The 22,832-nt window shown below is 52.6% G+C and overlaps 1 protein-coding gene across 1 annotated transcript in view; it reads left to right on the top strand.

The window, feature by feature from the left end:
• The first annotated feature begins 374 nt into the window (after nt 1–374).
• The window catches only part of CNTFR (ciliary neurotrophic factor receptor), a 199,521-nt gene continuing 177,063 nt past the window's right edge, over nt 375–22,832 (top strand). The window contains exon 1 of the mRNA XM_057369607.1: nt 375–544. Within this exon, the coding sequence (XP_057225590.1) occupies nt 446–544 (99 nt within the window). The 5' untranslated portion in view covers nt 375–445. The remainder of the gene's footprint in view (nt 545–22,832) is intronic.

Below are 22,832 nucleotides of genomic sequence, written 5' to 3'. Positions count from 1 at the left end.
CGGGGCTGCATCTCTGGGGAGGTGGGGAGCATCGCAGGGACTGCTGCTCGTCCTCTGTGTATGTGTGTGTGTGTGTGTGTGTGTGCGCGGGGCTCCGTGCCCACGGCGCTTCCACGATTGTGCATTTGCACGGGGGCCGGCGGGGCGCGCGTGTGTGCGGTGCCTCCCTCCGGCTCAGCATCCGTGGGGAGGGAGGAGGCGGCGGCGTGTCCGCAGGGGCGTGGAGCAGTGTGCGGCTGTCGGGGGTGCCCGTGTGTTTGTGTTCGTGAGCGGGGGTGCGTGTGCGGGGTGTGCGGGGTGTGCGCGCGTGTGTGCGGGCGGGTGCGCGCAGCGCGGCGCGGCGGGGCCGGGAGCGCGTCCCCGGCGCTGTGCCGGGGGGTGCGGGCTGAGCTCATCGCTGGCTCCCCGGCGCTCCTTACCAGTGGCTTCTGCGGTCACATGGGTTATGTGCTGGAGTTTAAAAGAGCTTATAGCCCCCGAGCCGGTGCAGAAGCAGCCGGTGGTTGCATGGGGTAGAGCCGGGAGCGGCGGCAAGGAAGGCACCGTGAGTACCGGGCGGCCGGGGCCGCAGGGCGGCACGGGGTGTACGCCCACCCCCGGGACGGGGGAGGCGGCGTGCGGGCACGGGGGTCAGCGGAGGCGAGCCGCGGTGCCCGCCGCCGAGGGAGGCGGAAAGGAGGGCGGGGGGGACGCTTTCTTCTCCCCCACTCGCCCCCGGTCTGGTGTTCCCTCCCGCCCCGCAGCCGCGCACCTTTCCAGCGCCCGCGCGTGTCCGCGCCCCGACGCGGGCCGCGGGGCCACCCCCCCGTGAGGAAACAATCTGGGCAACTTACTTTGCTGCCCCGCCGTGTGCGTGCTCCGGGCGGGGAGAGATGGGGGGCAAGGGGCCAGAACGTCCCCGTACCCTCCGGGGCAGTGGGTCCGCATCGGGGCGCGGCGGCGGGACCCCGTCCCCTGCCCGGCGGGACCCCCTGTCCCCTGCCCGGCCGGGAGGGCATCGCGACCGGCTCCAGGTTGAGAGCTGAGAGGGATGAGTCCTCCTGCGGCAGCGCGCGGGGCTGGAGCCGGGACTGCGGGGCGGCTCTTTGTAAACCGGAGCCCATGGATTTCCTGGGCGGGAGAGCAGGCTTCTTCTCCTTGTCTCCAAAGGCGCAACCTGCCTTCTTCTCTGCTGTGTCAGTGCAGATATTCTTTTCCCTTTTTTTTTTTTTTTTTTTTTTTTTTTTTTTTTTTTTTTAATTTTTAAATTATATTTTTTTTCTGAAGCGTGATTCTAAAGAAAAGTGTCTACATGGCGCTTCTGTGGAACTGCTCTCCCCGGGCTAGGCAGGCAGCTCATCCCGAGCGTGAGTACGAGGGCTGCTTTCCAGAATTGCATAATACACACCGATCCCTTTGCTGCACAAAACTCCCTGACATTTCCACATCTTGGTGACTTCTCCCACTGCAATCTTAAAAACGAGTTGTGACTCTGATCAGCTCGTGAGCCAATTTGTGCTGTCTTCACTGGGGACAGAACCAGGTCTGCACGTTCCAGCTTCCCTGGCTCCTCTGCCAGTTGTTTCTGTAACCACTAAACTTTTTTGGTAAAAYGATCGGCACTTCTTCGCTCTCTTACCCTTCCCCACCCCGCGCTTACGGACACACGTGCAGGGTCTGTTCAGAGCGCAGGTTACAGAAAGGGGATCGCTTGCAAAGCTGTTCAATTTCTTTCTCCCATCTCTTTGTGTTTTGATTTGCGGGACAGTCGGGGAGGTCCTTTCCTCGGTTTGCTTTTTGCTCAGGACCTTGCTGACTTCTGCTGGGATTTAGCAAATCTCACTGACTGTGCCCGCTCTCAGCGCACCACGTTGTGTACTTGTGTGAGGGACGGGACYTGCACATGCTGCTGCCGGTGCCGCTGGCTGTGTGTGCAGGCAGCGAGGCACTGACATTGGCTGCTTCCTGCAAAATGTGCAAATATGTGGGAGCAGCCGTTCTTGCTGCCGGCTCCCTGCCTTACCCCTCCATGAGGAGTCAGAGCTTTGCTGTGATGTCTGGAGATGTGCAAGGGATGCTCCTGTCTGACCAGGCAGCACGGTGGGGCTCTGGTGCTGGTACCAGAGCTCTCTGGGGGCTCACTGCAGCGGGTGGACTTTCCCAAGACAGGCTGAGCTTTAGAAATGAGAGCCTCATGCCTGGCAGACTTCCTTGTGACAGCTCCTCAAGATAAGTTTATCAGAGCCTGTTGTCAGAGCAGGCCAAGCCATGATCTAATGATCTTACATTATCTTTAGTCTGATTCACCCTAGGAGGACCCCATCCTGCCAGCACTCTGCATCCCCTTCCCTCTGGGAGGTGTTCAGCACCTCCTGGACTCGGGAAGGGAAAAGCCCTGCTACCTCTCAGAGCCACAAAGCTTGTGATGCACACATAATTCAAATAACTGTGCAGCCAAGGCTTAGCTTTTGGAGACGTGACTGAGTCTCTGAAGCCGGCAGCAGGAGTTTTGTGGGTGCAAGCCCCAGCTGCTGGCCACCACTCAGTGAATTCCCTGCGAGCTGGRGGCATGCATCCTGCTCCAGCGCAGGCTGGGCTGGGTGTGCGCCTGGGGAGCCTGTCTCTCGGCTCTGTCGTTTATTATTGCTGCCGCTGCCATTATGCCTGACAAATGGGAGTTGCTGAGTAATGTGCTGTTTGTGTGTAAATATCTGAGTGCTCGCAGCTGAGCTCACTCCTGCCACTTTGCAGGAAGCCATCTCAGCACCTTTMCCCCCGTGAAGACCCAGGAGTGCAAAAGCATCCTTCTGCGGGGACCTTCCCAGCACTCCCGGCAGCTCTAGCCTCCGCTCTCCGCTGCTTCCCTGCAAGCGTGAAGCCTCCATCCTCCCCGGCTATCGTGGCGGCCCTGCTGCTTTCCTGAGTGTGAGTCGGGGGTGGGAAAGGGCTCTGTGTGTGCTCGTGTGTGTGTGTGTGTGTGTGTGTGTGCGTTTGTGTGTCCGTGCACAGACTCATTTGTTCCCCAGGGTCCTTGTCTGAGGCAGAGTGAGTTTTGGGGACTTTGAGTGTTTTGATGGAGACAGTCATGTATAACTAGAAAAGAAGTTTTTTGGACTGGTTTGGATTTTTTTTGCCTGCCTACTCAGCCCAGAGTTCCCCTTCATTTCATCCCAGCACTGATGAAGATGCTAAATTACTCCTTCCCATATCGTTTTCATCCCATTTGCAGATTAGCATCCAACTGCCTCTTGCAGTCAGTGCTTGCTCAGCCCAGCTAGTCTGATCGCAGCTTTTTTAATCTCCCCTTGTAAATCAATCTCTTTCTGCCTCCTGATCATTTTTGTCGCTCGTTTTTCTGAAATCCCTCCAATTTGTCCATTTTGTGCCGGTGACGTATGCCTGGCCCTAAACATGATGTATACCAGGCATGGCAGCGTGAGGGAAGGACACCTCCTCCCCTCCCACCCCGCTGGGGCTTGTGATGCTTTGTCAGCACTGAACTGAGTTACTTCCCCATTATTCTAAGCTATAGTCCCTGCTCGGTGTTGCAGAAGAAAGCAGCATACTCAGGTCAGTGCCCTGGGGAGAATTCCTCCAAATTTTGGTGATGGGTTACTGGGGTTTGCTTGCACGCTGCTAGCAGATGCTGGAACGGGCCGSTGGTCTAGGTGTGTTGCTGGGGTGCTTGTTCCCACAAGAACTAATAATTGAACAGGAGGGATGAGGAAAATGAGGGYGAGCTGTATAGGGGCTGCTGGGTAGATGGGGAAACTGAGGCACGTGCATGCACATTTCCTATGCACCTTTCCCACACACAGCTCTCATTCAGGTGCTTCGTGTGCGGGGTCTGGTCTCCACTGCACTCATTGGTGTTGCAGTCAGCGTGGGCTTTTTCTGAGGAGATGCTGATCTCTGGCCAGAGCAGGCTGGCACACAGGGATGCTGAGCTCTGGGCTGATTCTGTGCATTGCTTCTCGTGCTCGGAGCCAGAGCCTGATGCCACAGGTGCTCTCATGGGCCAGAAACAGGGCAACAACGTGCCTTGCATTCGTGCACTTTGGAGTTTTATCATGCCAAACCCCGARCTCCTAGCACCGAGCATTCCCATTCCCTGGAAGGGCCGTGCCCTTCCAGGGTCTGTCTATTTTTAGGAGGAGTTGTATTCTGGACAGTGTCCACTGCAGATGCTCTCTGCCTCCTCCTCCTGGCCCTTCTCCAGGGACACCGTTTGGGCTCTCTGCTGGAGGGGCAGATCTTGCTGGGGCTCCCCCAGAGCACAATGGAGGTGGCACCGTGCCGGCCATGGGGACGCTTGTGGGGTGCTGGGGAGGGTCAGAAGCTCACGCTGCCCTTTACATCATCTGTTTGGAATGGCATTTCACTGCACTCTAGGTGCCAGCGGGACACGGTGGCAGCTCCGCTGCGGGATGAAAAGGGCACCGCCTGGGCCAGGTGGTACCCGGTGCTTGGCGGTGCCCGGTGTCGGTCCGTTCGCCAGGATGACACTAGGGGGCACGAGATGTGCTGGAATTCCTTTGTTGGGGAYGGGAAAGGAGGATGCAAAGCCGCTCCTGACCCTCCGAGCCCCGTACATCATTCCCCTGCACGTTTTGTAGGATTATGAATGTCAAACCCCACGGGCTGTCCCGGGTAGCTCGTCCTGCTGCCGGGGCAGGACGCAGCTCTCCGGATGCTTTTCCGCTGGGTCTGTCTGTCACTGGCCGTGGAAGCGGCAGGAATAACGATGGAAGCGCTCAGCCGGAAACATCTCCGAAACGAGAAGGAGATGGATGCAGTCAGAGTGCCAGGGAATCTCCGGGGAATCTGGGAAATCCAGGAAAACACCTTAGCATGGTTTTAATGCCTCTCTGGAGGCGTTGTCCAGAGCAGGGATTAAGTTAGATTCAGGGCTGGCTTTCAAGATGCAGCGTGTTATGGTTTCATTTTCTGCTGGTTGTTAAGTTCATGCATGATGTCTCCTCAGGGTCATGTTTTCCCAAAGCAGCAGAAACTTTAGAGAGTCTGATTTAATGAATGGTTCCGATCGATCTGAAACATGGAGTGCGTGTGTGTGTTTGTGTGTTATATGTGTATCCATCTGCATATCTGGGTGGGGCGCAAAGAATATGTTTTTGAAGGTATGTTTATGTATTTCTGCGTACATCCAGCTGTAATATTGTCCTCTGTCCTTAAAATCTATTATTCCAGCTGTGAATGCATATATATATATATATATATATATATATATATATGAAAACATTGTATACTGGAGTCTTTCTCTCTTGTTATAACAAACCTCACAGAAAGCAAATAAAGAGACATTGTTCTCATAGCAGGCTTTTAAGGGCTCAATATTTATCTTCTATGAATTTTGATAGTTTTTGTTCAGCATGTTTGCAGTTTTGATGGTGGTGGTGGGGGTTGCCAATCTACTTCAAATTTTGYGCTGTTGGGAAACTGAAAACATTTGGATCATTTCAGTTTATTCATTACTTAACGAAAACAGAAGTCGAGCTTCTGGAGTGAAATGCTGGCACTTGATAACATTCTGGCATATTAATTTCTCAATGGTTAGGGTTTTTTTTCTAATGCCTTCTGCTGCCAGACACCAGGCTCCTTTGCTGGAGCCCTGCTTCTCTTGCAAGCCCCCAGGCAATATTTTTAGTAGGACACTGACGCATCGCAAACACTCCTGTTCTCCGAGAAAAAGCTTTGCTGACTGTTGTTGAAAGTAGCACTAGGATGGCTAGGAACGAGAGATCAGAGGAGGACGATGCTGCCGCTGCGTCAGAGCRCTCGCTTTGTGCCTGCGATGGAGGTTTTGTGTCAGGTCGCGCAGGTGCGTGCCTGTGCGGATGTGAGGGCAATTCCCCAGCTGGGCTCCGAGACAGGACTGAGGGACAGGGGTTTGTTTGTTTTGAAATGCCTTGTGAAATGGAAGGAGGTCCGGGAAGAAGTGCCGAGTCAACTTTCAAGTCAATTAGGGATGTGTCTGGAGGTGTGAAATGGTTTGAGAAGGACAGGGTGATTTGTCTGAAAGTGTTACCTAATTAGAGGGTATAGTCAGGGCTCTAATTAGCCATGACACCCTAAAGATGTCATCAAAGCCCTCCTGAGGCATGGCTGATCCAGCACCGTGGCCGTGAGCTGTTTGGTCAGTGTGGCCGTGCACGGCCAGAGCTGCCGTCCTCTATCTCAGAGGCAGCCCAGATAGCGCTGCCTGAAGAGGCTTTTTTTCCTTTCAGGTGACTTGTGATACCCTCCGGGGCTGCTGCCAACRTCGTGTGATGTTTATAAAGTCACAGAATGAAAGGAAAGCTGCAGCAGTTGGAAGAACTGATACTGGTGCCCATTATGTGGRAAATCTGTCTTTTCCCCGAGGGGGATCACTTTGTGCTGCTCTCTGCCTGGGGGAGGCTGGAGGAGGAAGGCTGTAAGGGTTGGCATTGAATGATGCTGTTCTAACAGCTGGTGGAGGAATCATGACCCCTTTTTTAGCATTGCCTGACAAAGGGGACATGGGATCTGGCTTGCCCAGACCTGGTTGTATTTAAATACTATGCAACACACCCTGTGGGGGGGAAACTGGTGCGGGAAGCGTTACGAGAAGTGCTGGGTAGGAGGGAAAGGCTCCTGGGAAGGCTTTTCCCTGATGTTGGAAGGAGCTTGCAGCCTCGCCCTCCAGTGGACCAAACCTGGCTGGTGAGTGGTTGATTCCCTTTTGAGAGGGGGGACTGGGGGTTGCTCCCTCTGAGGCTGCCCTCCCTGCCTGTTCTCCATCCATTGTTCGCTCTGCCCTGCGAGGAGCGGGCAGCGGGAGTTGCCCATTCCCAGCAGCGGTGCTCAGAGCCAGCAGGAGCCACAAAAACCCGGGAGCTGGCTGGTGGATGAGTGTGGACAGCAGGGCCCATTGCCATTCCCAATGCTGTCTTGGGGTTGAGGTCCCCACGGCWGTCAGAGCCCTCTGAACTGCCAGGAGAGAGAAGCAGTGGGTGGCTCACACCTCCGTGGCACGAAGGGGCTACTGTTACCCCTGTTTCAATGGGAAATAAAATAGACCCTGTGGTAAGGATGTTCCCAGTGTGCTCCGTCAGTGTCAGGAGCAGCCTGGCTCTGCAGAGGGRCTGTGCCCGGTTTTGCTGCTGTAGGTGGTACCGCAGCCCCCCGAAAGCAAAGGCACAGCCGGGCACTCCCCCGTGCTGGCAGTCACCGGGGGATGCGCCTGCTTTTAATTACGTGGGTGTCGAGCCAGAAAACTCATTTTGTTCACAAAGTTGCAGCTTGGTATTTTCCTGCTTCTCCTGGTCTCTGGTGGCATTCCCAGGCTCTGGCGTACGTGTGACTTGGAGAGTGGGTGTAGTAACTTGCAGGATCCTGCCATGCAGGGCTGACCCTCCCAGCTGTCYCCTGTGCTGTTGCCATGGTGTCCCACGCTGCATTTTAGGGTGCCGTGGTATAAGGATAGGGAACTGCTCCCTGCACTGTAGGGTCACAAGCTGATAGCAAAGGAGGGAGCTGCACTGCTGCCCTCCTGCTTGAGATGCAGCCTGGGTTGGGGCACTTCAGGGCGAGGCGTGAGATTTGGTTGTGAAATCAAACAATATAGTGCATCATAAAACAACTTTATATCTGCTTTTGCTATGGGTACACTCTGCACCATGGTCCTTTTGTCTAGGGCCGGAAAAAATGTTGGCGATAATGAGGACGTGTCTTTTCCTGTGGTTAAAGTGTGGTTCTCAGATGCAGAGGGGAGGCAGCCTGTGCTAGACTTCACCACCAATGTGTGATTTACCCTCCTCTGTGCCACTGAACTAAGGGCTTGAAAAATAAATATGTTAAAAGGGAGGAGAGACAACAAAAGGCKGTTGCTGCTCTGAAATTCGATCAAAAAAAAGCTCTGTCCATTCCTCTGGGCTTCTCATTTAATGAAGAGCTCCAGAAATAACAGTGTTACAGTAAAGTGCACCCACAGATAACTGTGGATTTGGGGACAGGACTGCTTTGTACTYGAGGAACCAGGATGAAGTTAATTTTGAGTATTTTTCCTCCCCAAAGATGGGGTTATTGCCGCTCCATGACTCCGAGAGCCATTCAAAGCTGCCTGGGACCTCTCAGCTTTGAAATCCTTGTCTAGCCTGCTGTCTCTCCCCAGCATGCCAGACACATATGGGTGGGAGGCTGCTGGATTTGGGAGCCCAGCTGGTGGGGGTGGGAGAAGTCACACCGAGCTGCTGCTGCTGCTTCTCCCGGCTCGGTTCAGAGCGGTTTCCTCTTGCCCCATATCCCGGCCATGTGCGGGGCGGACGATTGCCCACACGTGTTGCACAGACACGTTTCTGTGCTGCCTCTTTGTGCCTGCCCACCTATTCGCAGCTGGGGGAGCTGAAGCTGCTCTTTCTTGCGATTCRTAAAAAAAAAAGTCTCTCTCTGGATGGAGTTGTCTGTGCTTTTATTGACCTGGTTACGGGAACGACAGAGGCTTTTCCGTCTCCTGGATGCGTGATTTCTGCAAGGGCTCTGGAGCAGGGGCTGGCTCTTGCTGCTGGTGTGTTTCCAGTCCTCCTAACGTGATTAGTCTGACAGGCCCATTGGGCATGTTGGCAAGTCTAGTTTTTATTTTGTGCAGGAAAGCAAGTGCTGTGACAGGGCACAGAGCACCAGCTAATGCTGACATCTGTGCAGGAAGGGAGCATTTTGCTTGACAGTATTTTTGGCCACGCCTCAGATGYGCTGTGCCACCTGGCAGAAACCCTTTGCCCTTTCGATGGGGCATTTCGGTAATGTCCCAACTTCCTGAACATTTTGGGGGCTCCTCCTTTTTGTCTGCAGTTGGCATTGTTTAACCCAAAGGTGAGGTTTGAGCTCTGCGGAACCTGAGTGTTGAGGACACCCCATAAATGCACCTGGGAGCTCCCAGTGAAGGTTTCCATCCTTCACAAGTCCAGCAAGCTGCCATCAGTCATTTCCAGGGGCAAGCCCTGCCTGCTGGGCTCCAATTTTATGCATGTTGCCATCTTCCAGCAATGCTGAGACACGCTGTGTTCTTGGGGTTTGTCTACATGGGATGAGGACTGGAAGAGGGGTCATCAGTGCTCTGTATCCCCACTCTGCAAGGTGCTTTTTGCTGTACAGACAGCCTGCTCTCCCCCAGCCCTCTTTGCTCTGGATCAGCAGCTTTGGGTTCATTCTAGCTTGTTCATCTGCAAAGCGAGGATGAAGAGGAATTTCCGCAACAGTCATGGCAGATCCTTGGCTTCAGGGGATGCAGCATTTGTGCTTCCTAGTTTTGGCMCATCTGCACCTGCAGTCAGGCCAGAAATTTTGGGGTTTTTTCCAGGAAGGTCTGCCTTATTCACAGGGGTGAGCCACTTGTGCTCTGATGGACTGGCTGTGCCCCCAGTGCTGCCAGAGGAAGAAGATGACATGACTTGCCCAGGTCAGAAGAGCCAATGGCAAAGGACATGTGTGGATGATTTTGACTTTGCCTCTCCCAAGGAGTTGATCTGGCCTGTCTTTGGGACCCAGACCAGAGGTTTGAGTCACTGCACATCTGCATTTAGGCTTGGAGGGTTCCCCAAGGCTGTTGCTGTAGTACATTAACAGGGTCAGCCTTTAACCTTGCCACCTCTCGGGGTTGGAGGAAAAGCATCACTGCCTGCAAAATGGGGAAACTGAAACCTGGAGTGGCTTTGGGATTTCCTTGAGGTCCCAGAACAGAGCTGGTAGCTGAAAACCAGATTTCTGGAGTTGCTAACAGCTCATGCCAGCTGTAGGACACATTAGTAAATACTTGGGACTACATTAGTAAATACTTGAGTAGATCAAAGTAGGACATCGGCTCTTTGTGCAGCACTGTGCTTATCTATCTGTCTTTCTGTCTGTCCATCTGCTGTGCTTCTGACAGTCAAGCCCGAGATGACATTTAAAGGCTTTAYGTTTTTTCTCTCTTGCCAGTTTCAAATTTGCTGAGTTGTCAAGCTGAAGWTGCTTTTCTCCTAAGTGCTGGCCCAGCAGCAGCACGATCTGCTGGGTTCCTCCTGCCTGCCATCACTGGCATTAACATGTGGGGGCTGGAGCAGCAGAAACAGATTTTAGCTTCCTTTTTCTCCCTRTTGATCAGGTCATTCTGGGCTCAGCCAGCAGTAGGTGTTCAAAAGCAGCACAGAGCCAGGTTTGCACTGGAAAAGCGCTTTGCCATGTTCTGCTGGGGGACAGTGGCACCACAGGCTGCCTCTCTCTTCTGTCAGCCTTGGGGACAAGCACAGGCACGTGTTTCCAGCTGGAAGGCAGCTTGGGGAGCGGAGAAACCTCCCCAGAACATGCGTTTGCCAGCTCTGGTGTGTGGCAGTCCCTCCCAGGCTGTCACAAGCTCCTGCCATCATGTGAGCGGGAAGGATCAGCGCCTCCTTCCTGGCATGAGAAGAGGATGGGATTCATCCTGCTCAGGAATAGGGAGCCTGGGGTGGCTGCAGGCGCTGGAGCTGGAGCCAGAGCCACCCCTTGTTCCCAGCACCAGCACCAGCAGCCAGCTCCAGCTTCAGTCCTTAGAACATTTTTGAGGGCTTTGTACARTGTGGTTTTAGCTCCATCCCTGCCTCTTGTACAAGCCTCATCCCTGACCAGGCACGATGATAAAACCAATCTTGAGGCAGCTGTGGTTCACTGTCTCTTTCCAGGCTCTCCCCTTCCCCTYTRCACTCACCAGACCCTCCATGGTGCCTGTTGGGAGCTGCCTCAGCTGTCCCTGAGCAGCATTTTTCAGCAAGGATGGCAGTTCAGGAGGGTCCCCCCATAACTCAGTGGGGTGCTGCCAGTTTAACCCAACCAATGCCCCTCCTGCAGCTGTGCCTGTGGAGGACACCAAGCAGCTGCTTGACAGCCAGAGACATGAACTGACCTGCACCTTCAATTTCAGGGCAGAGACAGGGTATGTGGATGGAGCAAGGCGCTGTGACACAAGTAATTACAAAGTTGGCTTCAATGACCAGAGAAGCCAGAGGTTGCTCTTGTCACCCAGACAAGGGGATGGAGGAATTTATTTACTGTTCAAACACCTTGCAGAAGTATCTCAGGTGCCTCAGCAACAGACAGCTCTCTAAAACTGAAATAAAAACAAAGGAGCTCTCCTTTTTGCGTAATGGACAGTTAACCCTTTTAGCCATACCATGTCCAGATGGTGTGACCAGCCTCCATGGGACTCAGGATCATCTCTCTGGAGACATCTTCGGGCATGGCCATGTCCACAGAGCAGTGGTGCAGAATCCTTCCATCTGCAGATTTGGGATCTGCCCTGGGTAAAGCCTCTGTCCCAGTCAGTCCTGCTCAGTTTGAAAGCCCTGCCTGCTCACTGTGCCCCAACAATTGCTCTTGTGGACATTAATTTTTTTCCCAGACTTTAGCTTCCCTTTGAGTATCTCTGCTATGGATCTGCTATGGATCACTGCATGTGTTAGCTGGTATTTTCCCAAAGCTGAAGCTTGTGCYATTTCCTGCTTGTCTTTCTATGCTTTCTCTTGCTCCCTCTTCTGTCATGCCTAAAACCACCTTGGGCTTTATTTTTCTGCTCAGTTTAGAAGAGACTGCTCCTCTTCTTCTGAAAGGTCATAAGATGGAAAGAAATGGCCATTTGAAATATGAAGAATCCCRTCCACCCACATCTTGCTTAGCACTTCCCCAGCTGGAGAAAAGTGACTCAAGACCCATGCTGTACGGGGTGGGAGGATAAATCAGGTGTTTTGTGGATGGGGAGAGCCTTGCAGAGCAGGAGCAGGCTGCTGAGGCTGTCAGCAGTTTGCAAGGACTGTGAGGTGAAGCTCCCAGACACAGCAGTAAAGGGAGGAGATCTGGGAGCTCCTGTGCCAGGAGGTCTGAAAAACCACATGTGATGGGTGCTGAGGGTGAGGCAGCGAGATCAGGCTGGATGGGTAAGAGGGGTGTCTTCTCTCTGGTGGTGTARCTGGGGTTTCATGTTGGGGAGCGGGAGGTGTAAAAATTAGTCAGCTTTTCCTTCAGCAGTGTTTTTCCACAATTCTCTGCAGCTTCAGAAACTTATTTTAGACTTGAAGTCACCCCGGTGCATTCTGTTCCTCTAGCTGTTGGTGCTGTTGTAGCTGAGTCTGTCTGTATGGGGACTGTGTGATAACTTTTTTTYTYYTTTTTTTGATGTCTTCTTCTTTAGTTCTGCCCTCCTTAATTGATAATTGTAGTCTTTTATCTCTTCCAGTGCTGCACTTGTCTTTCCTGAAGGAGAGTGGGGCTGCCAGGAGTGGGACAGGATTGCTGCAGATCCTCAGGCCCTGAGCTGGAGRCAGAACATCCCCAGTGCTGGGTGCTCTTGCTTTGCCCCACTCCTCATGCTGTGCTCTGGCACCCTCACAAGCCATGGACCATCCTGTTTGCAGGGAAAGGCTGACACAAGACTCCAAGAGGATGGAGTGGAAAGGGTGACTTTACTGTCTGGACAAATGAGCCTTTTTGTGGCCATTTCTTTTTTTGTTTTAGACCTTACGTTCTTTGTACCCTGCAATCAAAGTAGCAGGAAAATACTGCTTTTCCCAAAGCCAGGTGCCATGGGACCACCACCTCATGCTGTAAGCTCAGGAGTCAGGCAGCAGCTTAAAGACTAAATATATCTCCCTCTGCAGCTCTTGGCTTCTACAAAAATAAATCTTAAGGAGGTAACTTTTTGCTGTGCAGTTCTCAGGGCTGGCTCTGCTGTGGTTTCCAGTGAGATAGCATTTGGCTAACACAGCCGACCAGGAGTGGAACAGGCCTGGAGCTGTATAGARAGTGATTAAGATAAGGCAGGGTTATGATTTGCCTGTCTGATCCTGAAGCTTTGTGCATTATTTAGTGTGTGTAGCAGGAGGTCAGTAGCCTCCTGATAATTTTCATTAGATTAGTCAGGCAGGATAATCACCTGCTCAGGAAAAAACYGACTTGACATTGTCTGTTCAATAGTTGGGGTTTAACTGAAAATAAATAGTCTTGTAATTATAAGGACATTGTCAAGGTCAAGAGGCTCAAAGATTCGCTTTCTTTTTTCCTCTGGTATGTTTACAGAGATCCTGCAATTCTTTGTGAGGGTTTTTTTTTTTTTTTCCTCCCTTAAATTCAAACCGAGATCTTCAGGGCTCTTAAAAGAAATTCAACACTTCCACAGCAGTGGACGTGAGTRGTGTTGCAATAGCCAAGTGGTGCTTGTGCCCTGCTGCAGCTGAGTGACCCCATGCTAATGAGCAGGGCACTYGCTAGCGAGCTGGGAGTGTGTGCAGCCAGCCCAGACTGACCTAAACCGAGCTAGAGATGCTCTTCCCTCCTCGTCTGAGCTGACAGTGGGATGGATCCAGCTCCAGAAGACGGAGCCTGGCTGAGGTGGCAGAGGATRTCCCCTCCTGGGGATCAGTCAGTCCAGCACAAGTGCAGCCCTGTCCAAATGAGAGTGTGCTTTATCTCCCGCGGGTGACTTTGCGGCTGTGATCAGCTGCAGCTTTCGGAAAGCCCAGGAAGGAAGAGGTGGGAGTGAAGCCCTGATCAGTACCAACGGGCTCTGCAAAAGGTACTTTGCTAAAGAAACAGATAGGTTATTAAAGCTGGGGGTTGGTGCTTGTGCAGTGCTAAAATGCCTGCCCTTTTTCATCCTAGAAGGGGCTGTGCTTGCTATTTATCTTCCTCATACTACAGTAAAGCTCAGAGGGATYTTGGTAATCTTCTTAATCTGTCCAGCGGCACCATTGGTGCTTGCTGGGTGAGATCCGGGAATGGCTKGCAAGTGCTCAAGGTGGATTCAGAGGTGGCAGAATTAGCCCAAGGTGATGGAGAGCTTGCTGTGTCCGTGCTGCTGCTGTGGCTCCTTGTCAGCGTGTTGCCAAGGCAGGTACCTTGGTTTGAACCGTGGTGTGGAATATACCGGGGAAGCTCTCAGCTCTGTCCTGAGCTCAGCTGTGAGCCAGCAGAGCTGCTGGTTGTGCAGGGAGCCTTCAAACATGGTCACCTGTGTGKCAGGAGAGGCAGTGTTCGCATGCTTGTGCTGGCTGTGCACGTCTCTGCCACGGAAAACGGGAGCTGACGCTGCGGCCACGGGAGCTCGCTGTGCCCCGAGTCCTCGCTGCTTTTGCTTTGTTTTGTTTTGTTCCCGGTCTAATTGCCCATAAGTGGGGATTCTTGTCACCGGAGCTGGTGGGGCTTGTCCTCAGCCCATCTTCTCTGGGAATCTGCTGCTCTGGCTCACTGTCACCGCTTTGACAGATGCCCGGGGRAAGGCGAGGGCACGGCCCGGCCCGATGTGCCAAGTGACGGATGGTGCGGTCTGATGACTGATGCCACGCGTCCGCGGCCGCTCCCTCGCTCTTCCTCCGCGGGAGATGGGAGGAGAGGGGGCTGCCTTGACAGCTCGCTTTGAAAGCAAAATTACTCCAGGGCTGCATTTCTTCTCCCCCCTTCCCATCATCTTCTCCCCCCTTCTCCCACTTTCCTTTTTGCTTGACAGGAAAAGCATAACTCGTCTTTAATTGGTGCTTTGTGCCCATCTCCTGACAGAACTCAGCGGAGAGGGGGCTGTCTGGATCAAAACAGCTCGAAGTTGTGAGACTGTTGTATGTCTGGCCTCCCTGTTTAAAACAAAAAAAAAAAAAAAAAAAACCCTCAACTTTTATTTCTAGCCCCTGTTCCCATTTTAAGCCAGTTCCTAGTGAACCATGAAACCATGAAGCAGTGGATGCTGTTCCAAGCCCTCCTCAGACATCCCATGGAGGAGCCCGACTGGCACGGGGAGCACGGCACGCCACGTGCTCAACCTTCTGCCGAGCCTGGGGTTTGGAGCAGCTAATTGGCATGGATGTGCAAGGCTTCAGACCACTTCATCATCTTACAAACACGAGCTGCCAGTGCCTGAAACACGAAACAAATGTTGCATGGCAGACCGGGTGGGGAGGTGGCCTGCACTCCTTGGGCAGCACTGCAGGGTGGTGGCAGCAGGGGGAATCGGCCTGGCCAGGTACAGAGCTCCCTATGTGAGCAGGGCAAAAGCAGGGTTAAAGCAGTGCTCCCGGTCCCTTCAGCTGCCCTGTTGTGGTTTCTGTCTCTTTTCAACATCTGARATTATGTGAGGCCAGGTAGCACCTCCTGGGGATGTATGGGAGGAAGCCCATGATCTTGTGGGGTCTTCAAGCTCCAACTTTGGCAGAAAACATCATTATGGRACCCACTGGAGCCTCTGCAGGCTGGGCTCACCCTGGTCTTTGCAGAGCAAAATCACAGAATCATACAATGGTTTGGGTTAGAAGGGACCTTAAAGATCATCTCGTTCMCACACCTGCCATGGGAGGAAGGGACATCCTTCCACTCAACCAGGCTGCTCAGAGCACCATCCAGCCTGGCCTTGGACACTTCCACAGCTTCTCTGGGSAACCTGTRCCAGCAGCTCACCATCAGATTTTATGTAGCAAGCTGTGGTTCTTGCCTGGTTGAGCACTGGCTGGGCTGATGCAAGTCCAGAGTCACATCACAGCCCTTCACAGTGGTGAACTGTGCTGCTCTGATGATCTTAYCCCACTCTTGGGACAGGCAAGGAAGGGAAACACCACCTGTGAGAGACCAAAGCCCTGATGGGCTGCACGTGCTGTGCAAGATGGATGTTTAGATTGTGGACAGAGCTGGAAGCCCAAAGGAAGAGGTATTTGAGGAAAGCAGACCCTTTGAGCTTGTGCCTTATATTCTCTGTGGGAGCTTTGGACCCTCTTAGGGGAGGGAAGAAAAAAATAAATATCAGTTCCATAACGCAAAATCCTTATTTGCCAAGTAATTGTGTCCAAGGCTGTCTGCATTGTAGGATTTTGCTTCACTATTTTGGGGAYTTTTCCAGGCATTCTCCCTCATGGGTGGTCTCTCTCTCCCATCCACAACTCTTCTTGCAGCCACSCAGAGCCTTTACCAGTTGGTTCTCTGCTCTGGGCTGAGCAAGGCATTGATGCTCTGGATTGTTCTTGTTTCTCAGTTTGTGAAGTCTGCTCAGCAGATCATKATTTCAGACTCTCCCCAGAGCTGGCTGTGTGGGAGAAGCTGKCAGCCACATTTGGGGGTCACTCTTCTCCTGTTTTTAGTTCRAGGTCTGYAGCCTCAGGGMTCCCACCCCACCATGCCACCAGATYTGGTTGATGGCTGAGTCTGGAGGAAGGAATTTGGGGCAGAGTGATGTCCTCCAGCAGAAGCGATTGGGTTGGGAATTTCCTGTGCTGCGCTTTGCTCTGTTGGCCARTTTTCTGCCCCTTGAGCCTGCTGAGGGCTCAACCTGCTGCAAGCTTCTGATGTGTGTGCCCCTCCCAGGTGGAGAAAGTGCAGAGGCCAGAGGAGGGGATGGCCTCTTCCTGGATCCCTCYTCCCAATCGGTGGGTTCAAAGCTGGGGAGGGAGTCCCTCTTGCAGAGTTGGTGGGGAACCCTAATTGCCCCTCTTCCCAAGGCTCCTGRTCGTGTTAACGACCTGTAATGGGATGGGTTGTGCTAGCCCATTAAGCCCCAACGGGGTCCTTGTCGACTTTAAAGTGTGAGGAATTTCACTCAACCACGTTAAAACACTTCCACCCCYTTTAATGGCTTCACGCATTGATTTAACCCTATGGCACCTGGGGTTATTGGCTGGGAAAAGCCATCTGGCTCTCCCCAGCCTCCTGCCCTGCCTTCACGCAGCTCCTCTGGCCATCATTCGCATTTCTGGGGGATCTTATTAGCGGGAGGGCTGTTTTAGCTCTTGCCTTCGCGGTGCTGCTGGTGGCTGGCTTGACCGAGTCGGTGTGGGAAGCGATTTTCCTCCCATCGCACTGAGCGTGGTCTTGCTTTGCTGCTTTTAATGAGAGTACTTTTGCCCTGGCCTGTGTCAGCTGCAGCCCACCTGTGCTGCCAATTACTCCAGCGAATCTGGTGTGACCTGCCGGGCTGGATGTCCGAGGTTTAAGTGTTTCTGAGCTGCAAGGTGTGAAAAATCTCACCAGTGTTGAAACAGCGGGGTGGGGGAGCGGCTTTCTGCGTTATGAAAGACCTGAGGACATGGTGGTATCAGGTGCTGTTGATCTCCGGGGAATTTAGAGAATCAAGGGCTTGGTAATTGCCGGCTTGTTGCCAGCATGTTGAGAAAGAAATTCTTAATCACAGGCTCTGTGCCCTAAATTTTCTTTTCTTTTTTCTTTTTTTTTTTTTTTTTTTTTTTTTTTTTTTTTTTTTTTTTTTTTTTTTTTTTTTTTTTTTCCTAGTAATTGAATTAGTTAAATGTGTATTGTAACACCTCGCTGCCTGGGTAGGCTGGGAAGGGTACACACACAGACCTGAGGTGTGCCTGTGTGCAAACAGACTGACAGGGCTCTGTGGGAGCGGCAGCGGCGGTTCTGCTACATAAACACGATGCATCTGTCACACATTTCCCATTTCTGGAGAAGCTGGCATGCCAGCCAGCRTGTGCCTTGCTCACGCTGACCCAGGCACCGTCCAAGATCAGCTCTCYGCGGTGCCCACGTAGCCGTGACTTCCTTCTGGCTGGTGCCTGATGTTCAGATTCGTTCCTGTCTCCTTGTAAAAACTGTTGTTATTGTCATGGTTTCAGTCACGGCAGGGCAGGTTTGAAGGAGAATATTGGCTGGGCTGGTGTTAGCCCGTGTATTTCCCTGGTTCCAGGTAAAAGGCAGTGGTGGGGATGTGGAAATGGGGACTGGAAATGGGGACTGGAAATGGGGATTGGAAACGGGGGTGGCTGGGTGATTGCTGAGCCCTTGGGGCTGGTGTCTGCTCTGTTTATGCACCAAAAAGCAACTCCTATGTGTAAATACACCGATATCTCAGGCACACGTTTAGAGTTTCAGCTGGCTTGAGATCCTCTGATAGGGCTTAGCATCTGACGGCTGGGAGCAGACACAGGATTTTGGGGGAGAAGCCACAACATTCTGGGTGCTGGCTGGGCTCTGCAGTGTTTTGGAGGTGCTGTGGTCCTACCTCGGTGCAGAGCAGGGGGCAGAGTCCATGGGGAGAACAGGGACTGACAGCAGAACTGCGTATCAGATGTGTCACAGAGACAGCACCTCCTGATAGCTCTCACTTTATTGAGGTTTCTGCTGTGGGGAAGAGCTTGTCCGTAGCAAGCAGTCCTCTAAAGGTTGCAATAGGGCACTTTGGGGAATTTAAGGGCAGGGTGAGTTTAAGAGCTCTGCTGGCTCTCACCCTTTGTGGCATTRGCTGTGTCCAGGTATCATTCAGAAGTCCTGTGCTCTCTAATAAATACCTCTGCAGTCAGGCACAGGGAAGRGAGCTCCAAATATTCAAGGCAGGGCAATTGCAGGGAGAGCAGTGAATGAATGAMGAGGGGTGTGCAGTCTCCCTCCTCAGAGCAAGGGAGGGCAGGGGGGCTTGATGCATTTAAAAGAAATGTGAAGATGCTGTTGGTGAAGTGAAGTCTGTTTCAAAGGCTTAAACCTTCTCTGGACACCTGTGGCACAGGCTGGCCTGGGACTTTTCCTTCTTGGCAAGGATATGTCTTGTACGTGGAAAGCTGGTCTGAGTGACCTTCTGCGTCTGGCTGTCAGAGGAAATGTGCTGAGTCGAAGCAAGTGTTTCCAGAGCTGAGTGCTCAGGCTCGGGGTCTGTTTATCTCCCTGCTGAGATGCTGGGGTTGGCAGCCGGGCTGTGGTCCTTCTCGAGTGCCTGGGCTCGCTCCCAACCCCGGCCCATCAGACCACTTGTGATATGAGCTTCCCTCTGACTCTGAAGGTCAAATGGCTTGCAGCAGGGTGACAAAGGAGCCCTTGATTTGAAAGAGATTGTTCTTGTGCCTTGCCCTAGGAGACGTCTCATGGGCCGGGATGCGTGCTGGCTGAAAGGAATGCTTAAAATGTTCTTTCTTTGCTCCTGTCAAAAGCCCTTGCAAATGTGAATCAAAATATCTGCCCCAGTGCTTTCCTGATGCATGTTTTAGGCTGGCTTATTCCCTGAGAATGGCTTGGTCAGTGCAGCCAAATATCCCAGAGTTCTGACCCTGGCAGTGGACAGCAGTGGACATGGAAGGAAAGGCGTAACAACGGGGTGAGTGTGAATTATATAACTCCAGCCTTTGGTAGTCTCAGAAGTAAAGAGATTGTTCTTTTTCCCCCCCCTCTGCTGTGAATTTGTCTAAGTGCATGGATTCAGGAAAGAAACTCCTGATCACCCCCAGGATCCCCACACCACCCACCCGCTCCTGGGAAGAGATGAGGACCTGCTGCCTTTCCCTCCCTCCTTCTGTGGGGGCTCAGGTGCTGTCAGGGTTGAGTGGGAAGCTCATCCCTCACACTCCTCCAGTGCACAGCCTGTGCTTGTGTACCTGCAGCTGCCCTCCAGCAGTGCTCTGTGCTGTGAGGAGTCTTGGTGATGCTGTGCACCCCAGCTTCGTGCTGCATCCCTCCTCTGCCCACACAAGCCTTGTCAAGCGTCTCTAGGTACAGGTTTTATGCTGTGTGACAGTGATCTGGTTGTACACCTTCAGCACGGTGTGTGACAGCTGTAAGATCATGCACATCCTAGCTGCACCTCACAGAGGCTTTCCCTGTCCCTTTCTGTTCTTGGGGCTTTGTTCAGTTACATCCTTGCAATAAAGCAATAGAGGTTGCTTGTACAAATAAAATATCAACATCTCAGGCTGAAAAATCCCTGGTAGATTTCTCTGCACAACTTTAAATTCAGAAATAGAACCTACAAACTGGCAGCACCAGTACTGGTGAGCCTTGGGCAGTCCCCTTTTGTTCAGGAAGAAAAGGGTCTGGAGTGACTTTGGCACGGCAGAAGGTTGTGCTGGGGATGGAGCAGGTTGTGATGGCTGGACTGACGGTTCAGCTGTRTTCCACTGGAGATGGTGTGTTAACTGCTGTGTAAATTGTGGGCAGTGTGCAGGTGCAGGGAGGCAATGACTCTATTTAAGCAYGGCAAAGGGCTTGCCAGTCAGAGCAGCGTGGCTGTATTGCATTTGTAGCCYGGTTCGAAGGCTTCCTGCTCTGCTCCCGCTGAAAATGCAGCTTTCCACCATCTGCTTGCCCTTGAGCTGCAGAGCACAGCTCTTGGCCAGGGCAGAGGTGTGCAAAGGTGTTTGCAGAGCAGAGATGAACTGCGTTGTATCCAGTGGAGAAACACCAGCAGGAAAGATGCTGAGTGCTCCCAGCTCTGCCGTGTGCCTGTCGGACTGTGCTGGGAGCAGTGTTCGGGCACATGGGAGTGTTTGGGTGTTGCAGTGTCTTGCTGCCTGTGCAGCTCATGGCAGGCTGGTTTGGCACTTCCAGGTGAGRAAAACCCTCACCAGGAGCGAGCCTGCTCATTGTAGCCTTGGTAGCAGTGTGCCTACGTGATTTTGGTTAGCCAAAAGCTGAGTGGCTTTAGCTCTTCCTTCAGGAAGAAATAACAGACCTGGTGGCTCGTGCTCCTGTGGTGAGGCAGGGTCTGAGCAGCCCGGCTGCAGCCCGAGGAGAGCATGTTCCCTGCATGGCATTGAGCCCTGCACACGGCTGTTACATCTGGCTGTGGAGCGTTTGGGGGATCTCTCAACTGTCTGTGCTGTGTAAGTGTAATACAAAATCCAATCTACTTAAGATGCAGGTCTGTATCCACTCTCTCCACGCTGCAGCTCTGGGTCACAGATGGTCACTTAAAAATCACAGGATTTYGTTTGCCTTGAACTGGAGGAGGCTGTTTGACCCTCAGCCTCAGACAGAGATGCTGCACCAGCAGGTGAGGGAGGGAGAAGAATTTTTTTAACATCTTGTTCCTTGTACCATCCATTTGAAACGATTTGAGCTATTTAGGGAGCGGATGGTCAGTCAGAAGGCTGGCAAGGATGGGARAATGAGGATGAACTGTCACTTGGTGATGGTCCAGAGTACCCAAGGAGCTTGTGCAGGGCTGCCCAGACATTCTTGCTGGCGGAAGATGAAGTGTGTGTGCTGTCGACAGCTGACGGAGAGCCCCACTGTGACCCCTCCCTGCATCTGCTGGCCTAAGTGACCTTCCCAGGGAGAAAGGGACCTGCCAAAGCGTACTTTTGCTTTCCCTTCCTTTGAATATTCAGTTTTGTGTTTGGCTGCAAAGCTGCCATGTTTGTCCAGCATCTTCCACCTTCTGGGAGACAGGCATGGGGGAGCTCACACGGTGCCACCTGCCCCTGGCTGCTCCTGGCACTTCCCTGAGACCTGAGAGGGGTGGGACAGAAATGGCACAGGCTGCAAAGGAGCTGGTTGGTGTGCTTTGATCTTGCCCTCTTAAGCAGATCATGCAGCTGATCAGCAATCCTGGCAGCTCCTTGTGACCGGGAGCGAGGGTATCATGGCAGGGAGCAGAGTGCAGRAGGTTTGAGAGGGCACTGGCAGGTCAGGGCTCAGATCCAGCCGAGGGCRGCGTCACCCCAGGCTCTCCCAGGTATTGCTGTGGTGTGGGCAGCGCTGCAGGGGATTGCTGTGATCCCTTTAACAGGGCATGGTCAGAGGCATTTAGGAATTAGGTCTCTGGCCCCAGGTGCTGTGCTCAGTGCCCTGTTGTGTCTAGGCTGGGCTGAGAACAGCCTGGCAAAAGGTTACCTCGTGGCACAGCTCGAAGGGGGTGTGTTTCAAATGGTGCGGAAGGAAGGAAAGAAGGAAATCTCCCCTCCTGTTTGTTTCCAAATCCTCTTCTAATCAGAGGGATTAGGCTGATTGTTGACATGGCAGTGCTCTGACTGTCTGTATGATAACRTCCACTCTTTTGTCTTAAGTGATGGAAAATACCAGCAAAAAAATTTGTTTGTGGGGAATTCATTAAAAACCAAAATTGTCTGATACCCCACTTCGCCCTGCCACCAAAGCTGGTGCCTCTCACGTGCCCTTTGGCTGTACAAGGGCTTAGGCCAGCAAAACTTTAGGTGGAACAAGCTCCTGTTTTGTTGCTTGAGTGCATAAGGACAGTTTGTTCTGCTGTTAGAGCTGGGGTCTGTGCACATCACCTGCATTCTCTGCATCAAGGAAACAGTGGGAGTTTCAAGGGCCCCTTGGTTGTAAGGCTCTTTTCCTTTCTTGTCTTGATGTGGCCATGCAGATCTGAGCCYTCAGGACTGCATTCTCCAAATTTAAAGGGCCACTTTGCCTCTTATGACAAAAATCCATGGGTKGTTTTCTGACCTRTTCCAACACCTCTCTGCTCACAAAYCTGCTCTCCCTCTTCTGTAACCACTTGTGTGTGCAGGTGCCGCTGTGTGGCTGTGAGGTTTTGCCTTTGCAGTGGTTTTTGGGCTGCCCAGAGATGCCTTCAGTGTCGTGGGTCAAGAAGTATTGGTGTAGGGAGCAGCATGATGCTGCACAGGGCTGGAAGGGACACCTGGAAATCATCTCCTCCTAGCATGGGTTGCATTTCTCTCTTCTTGTTTCAGTCAGTAATGCCTGACTGAGCTCATCTTGCTCAGGAAAAGTTTGTGCCTGCCTTGCCAGCTCTGAGCCCTTCTAATACGCTTCCCCAGGCATTTATTCCTGTGCTTTCTCCAGAGCTGTCACCAGCTGGAAGCACAAACGTCTTCAAGATTGAACACTCTCGTGTTATCATTTGGAAATACATGAACAGAAGAAGATTTTTCTAGGGAATGATAATGACCTTGATGTGTTTGCAGTCAATGAAACATCAAGCTGCCTCTTCTAGGGCTCCTCTCGTGTGTGTGAAGCTGGAGCCTTTCTTTTGGGGTAGGATGGTCAGATCTAGCAGCACGTGCAGCCATCACCCCCTGTGATAGTTATTTGTACTGGGAATTGAATCTTTCCTTGATTCAGGCATGTTCTTACTGRGGGTATTTCCCTGGGAAGTGAAGCTGTGGGGAGAAGGGAAAGGGTTTTTT

Source organism: Malurus melanocephalus, unplaced genomic scaffold (assembly GCF_030028575.1).
Source record: "Malurus melanocephalus ecotype Western Australia unplaced genomic scaffold, MMel_1.1 scaffold_113, whole genome shotgun sequence".
Taxonomy (NCBI): domain Eukaryota; kingdom Metazoa; phylum Chordata; class Aves; order Passeriformes; family Maluridae; genus Malurus; species Malurus melanocephalus.
Note: the sequence above shows the minus strand (reverse complement) of the source record. Positions and strands in the feature narration are given on the sequence as shown.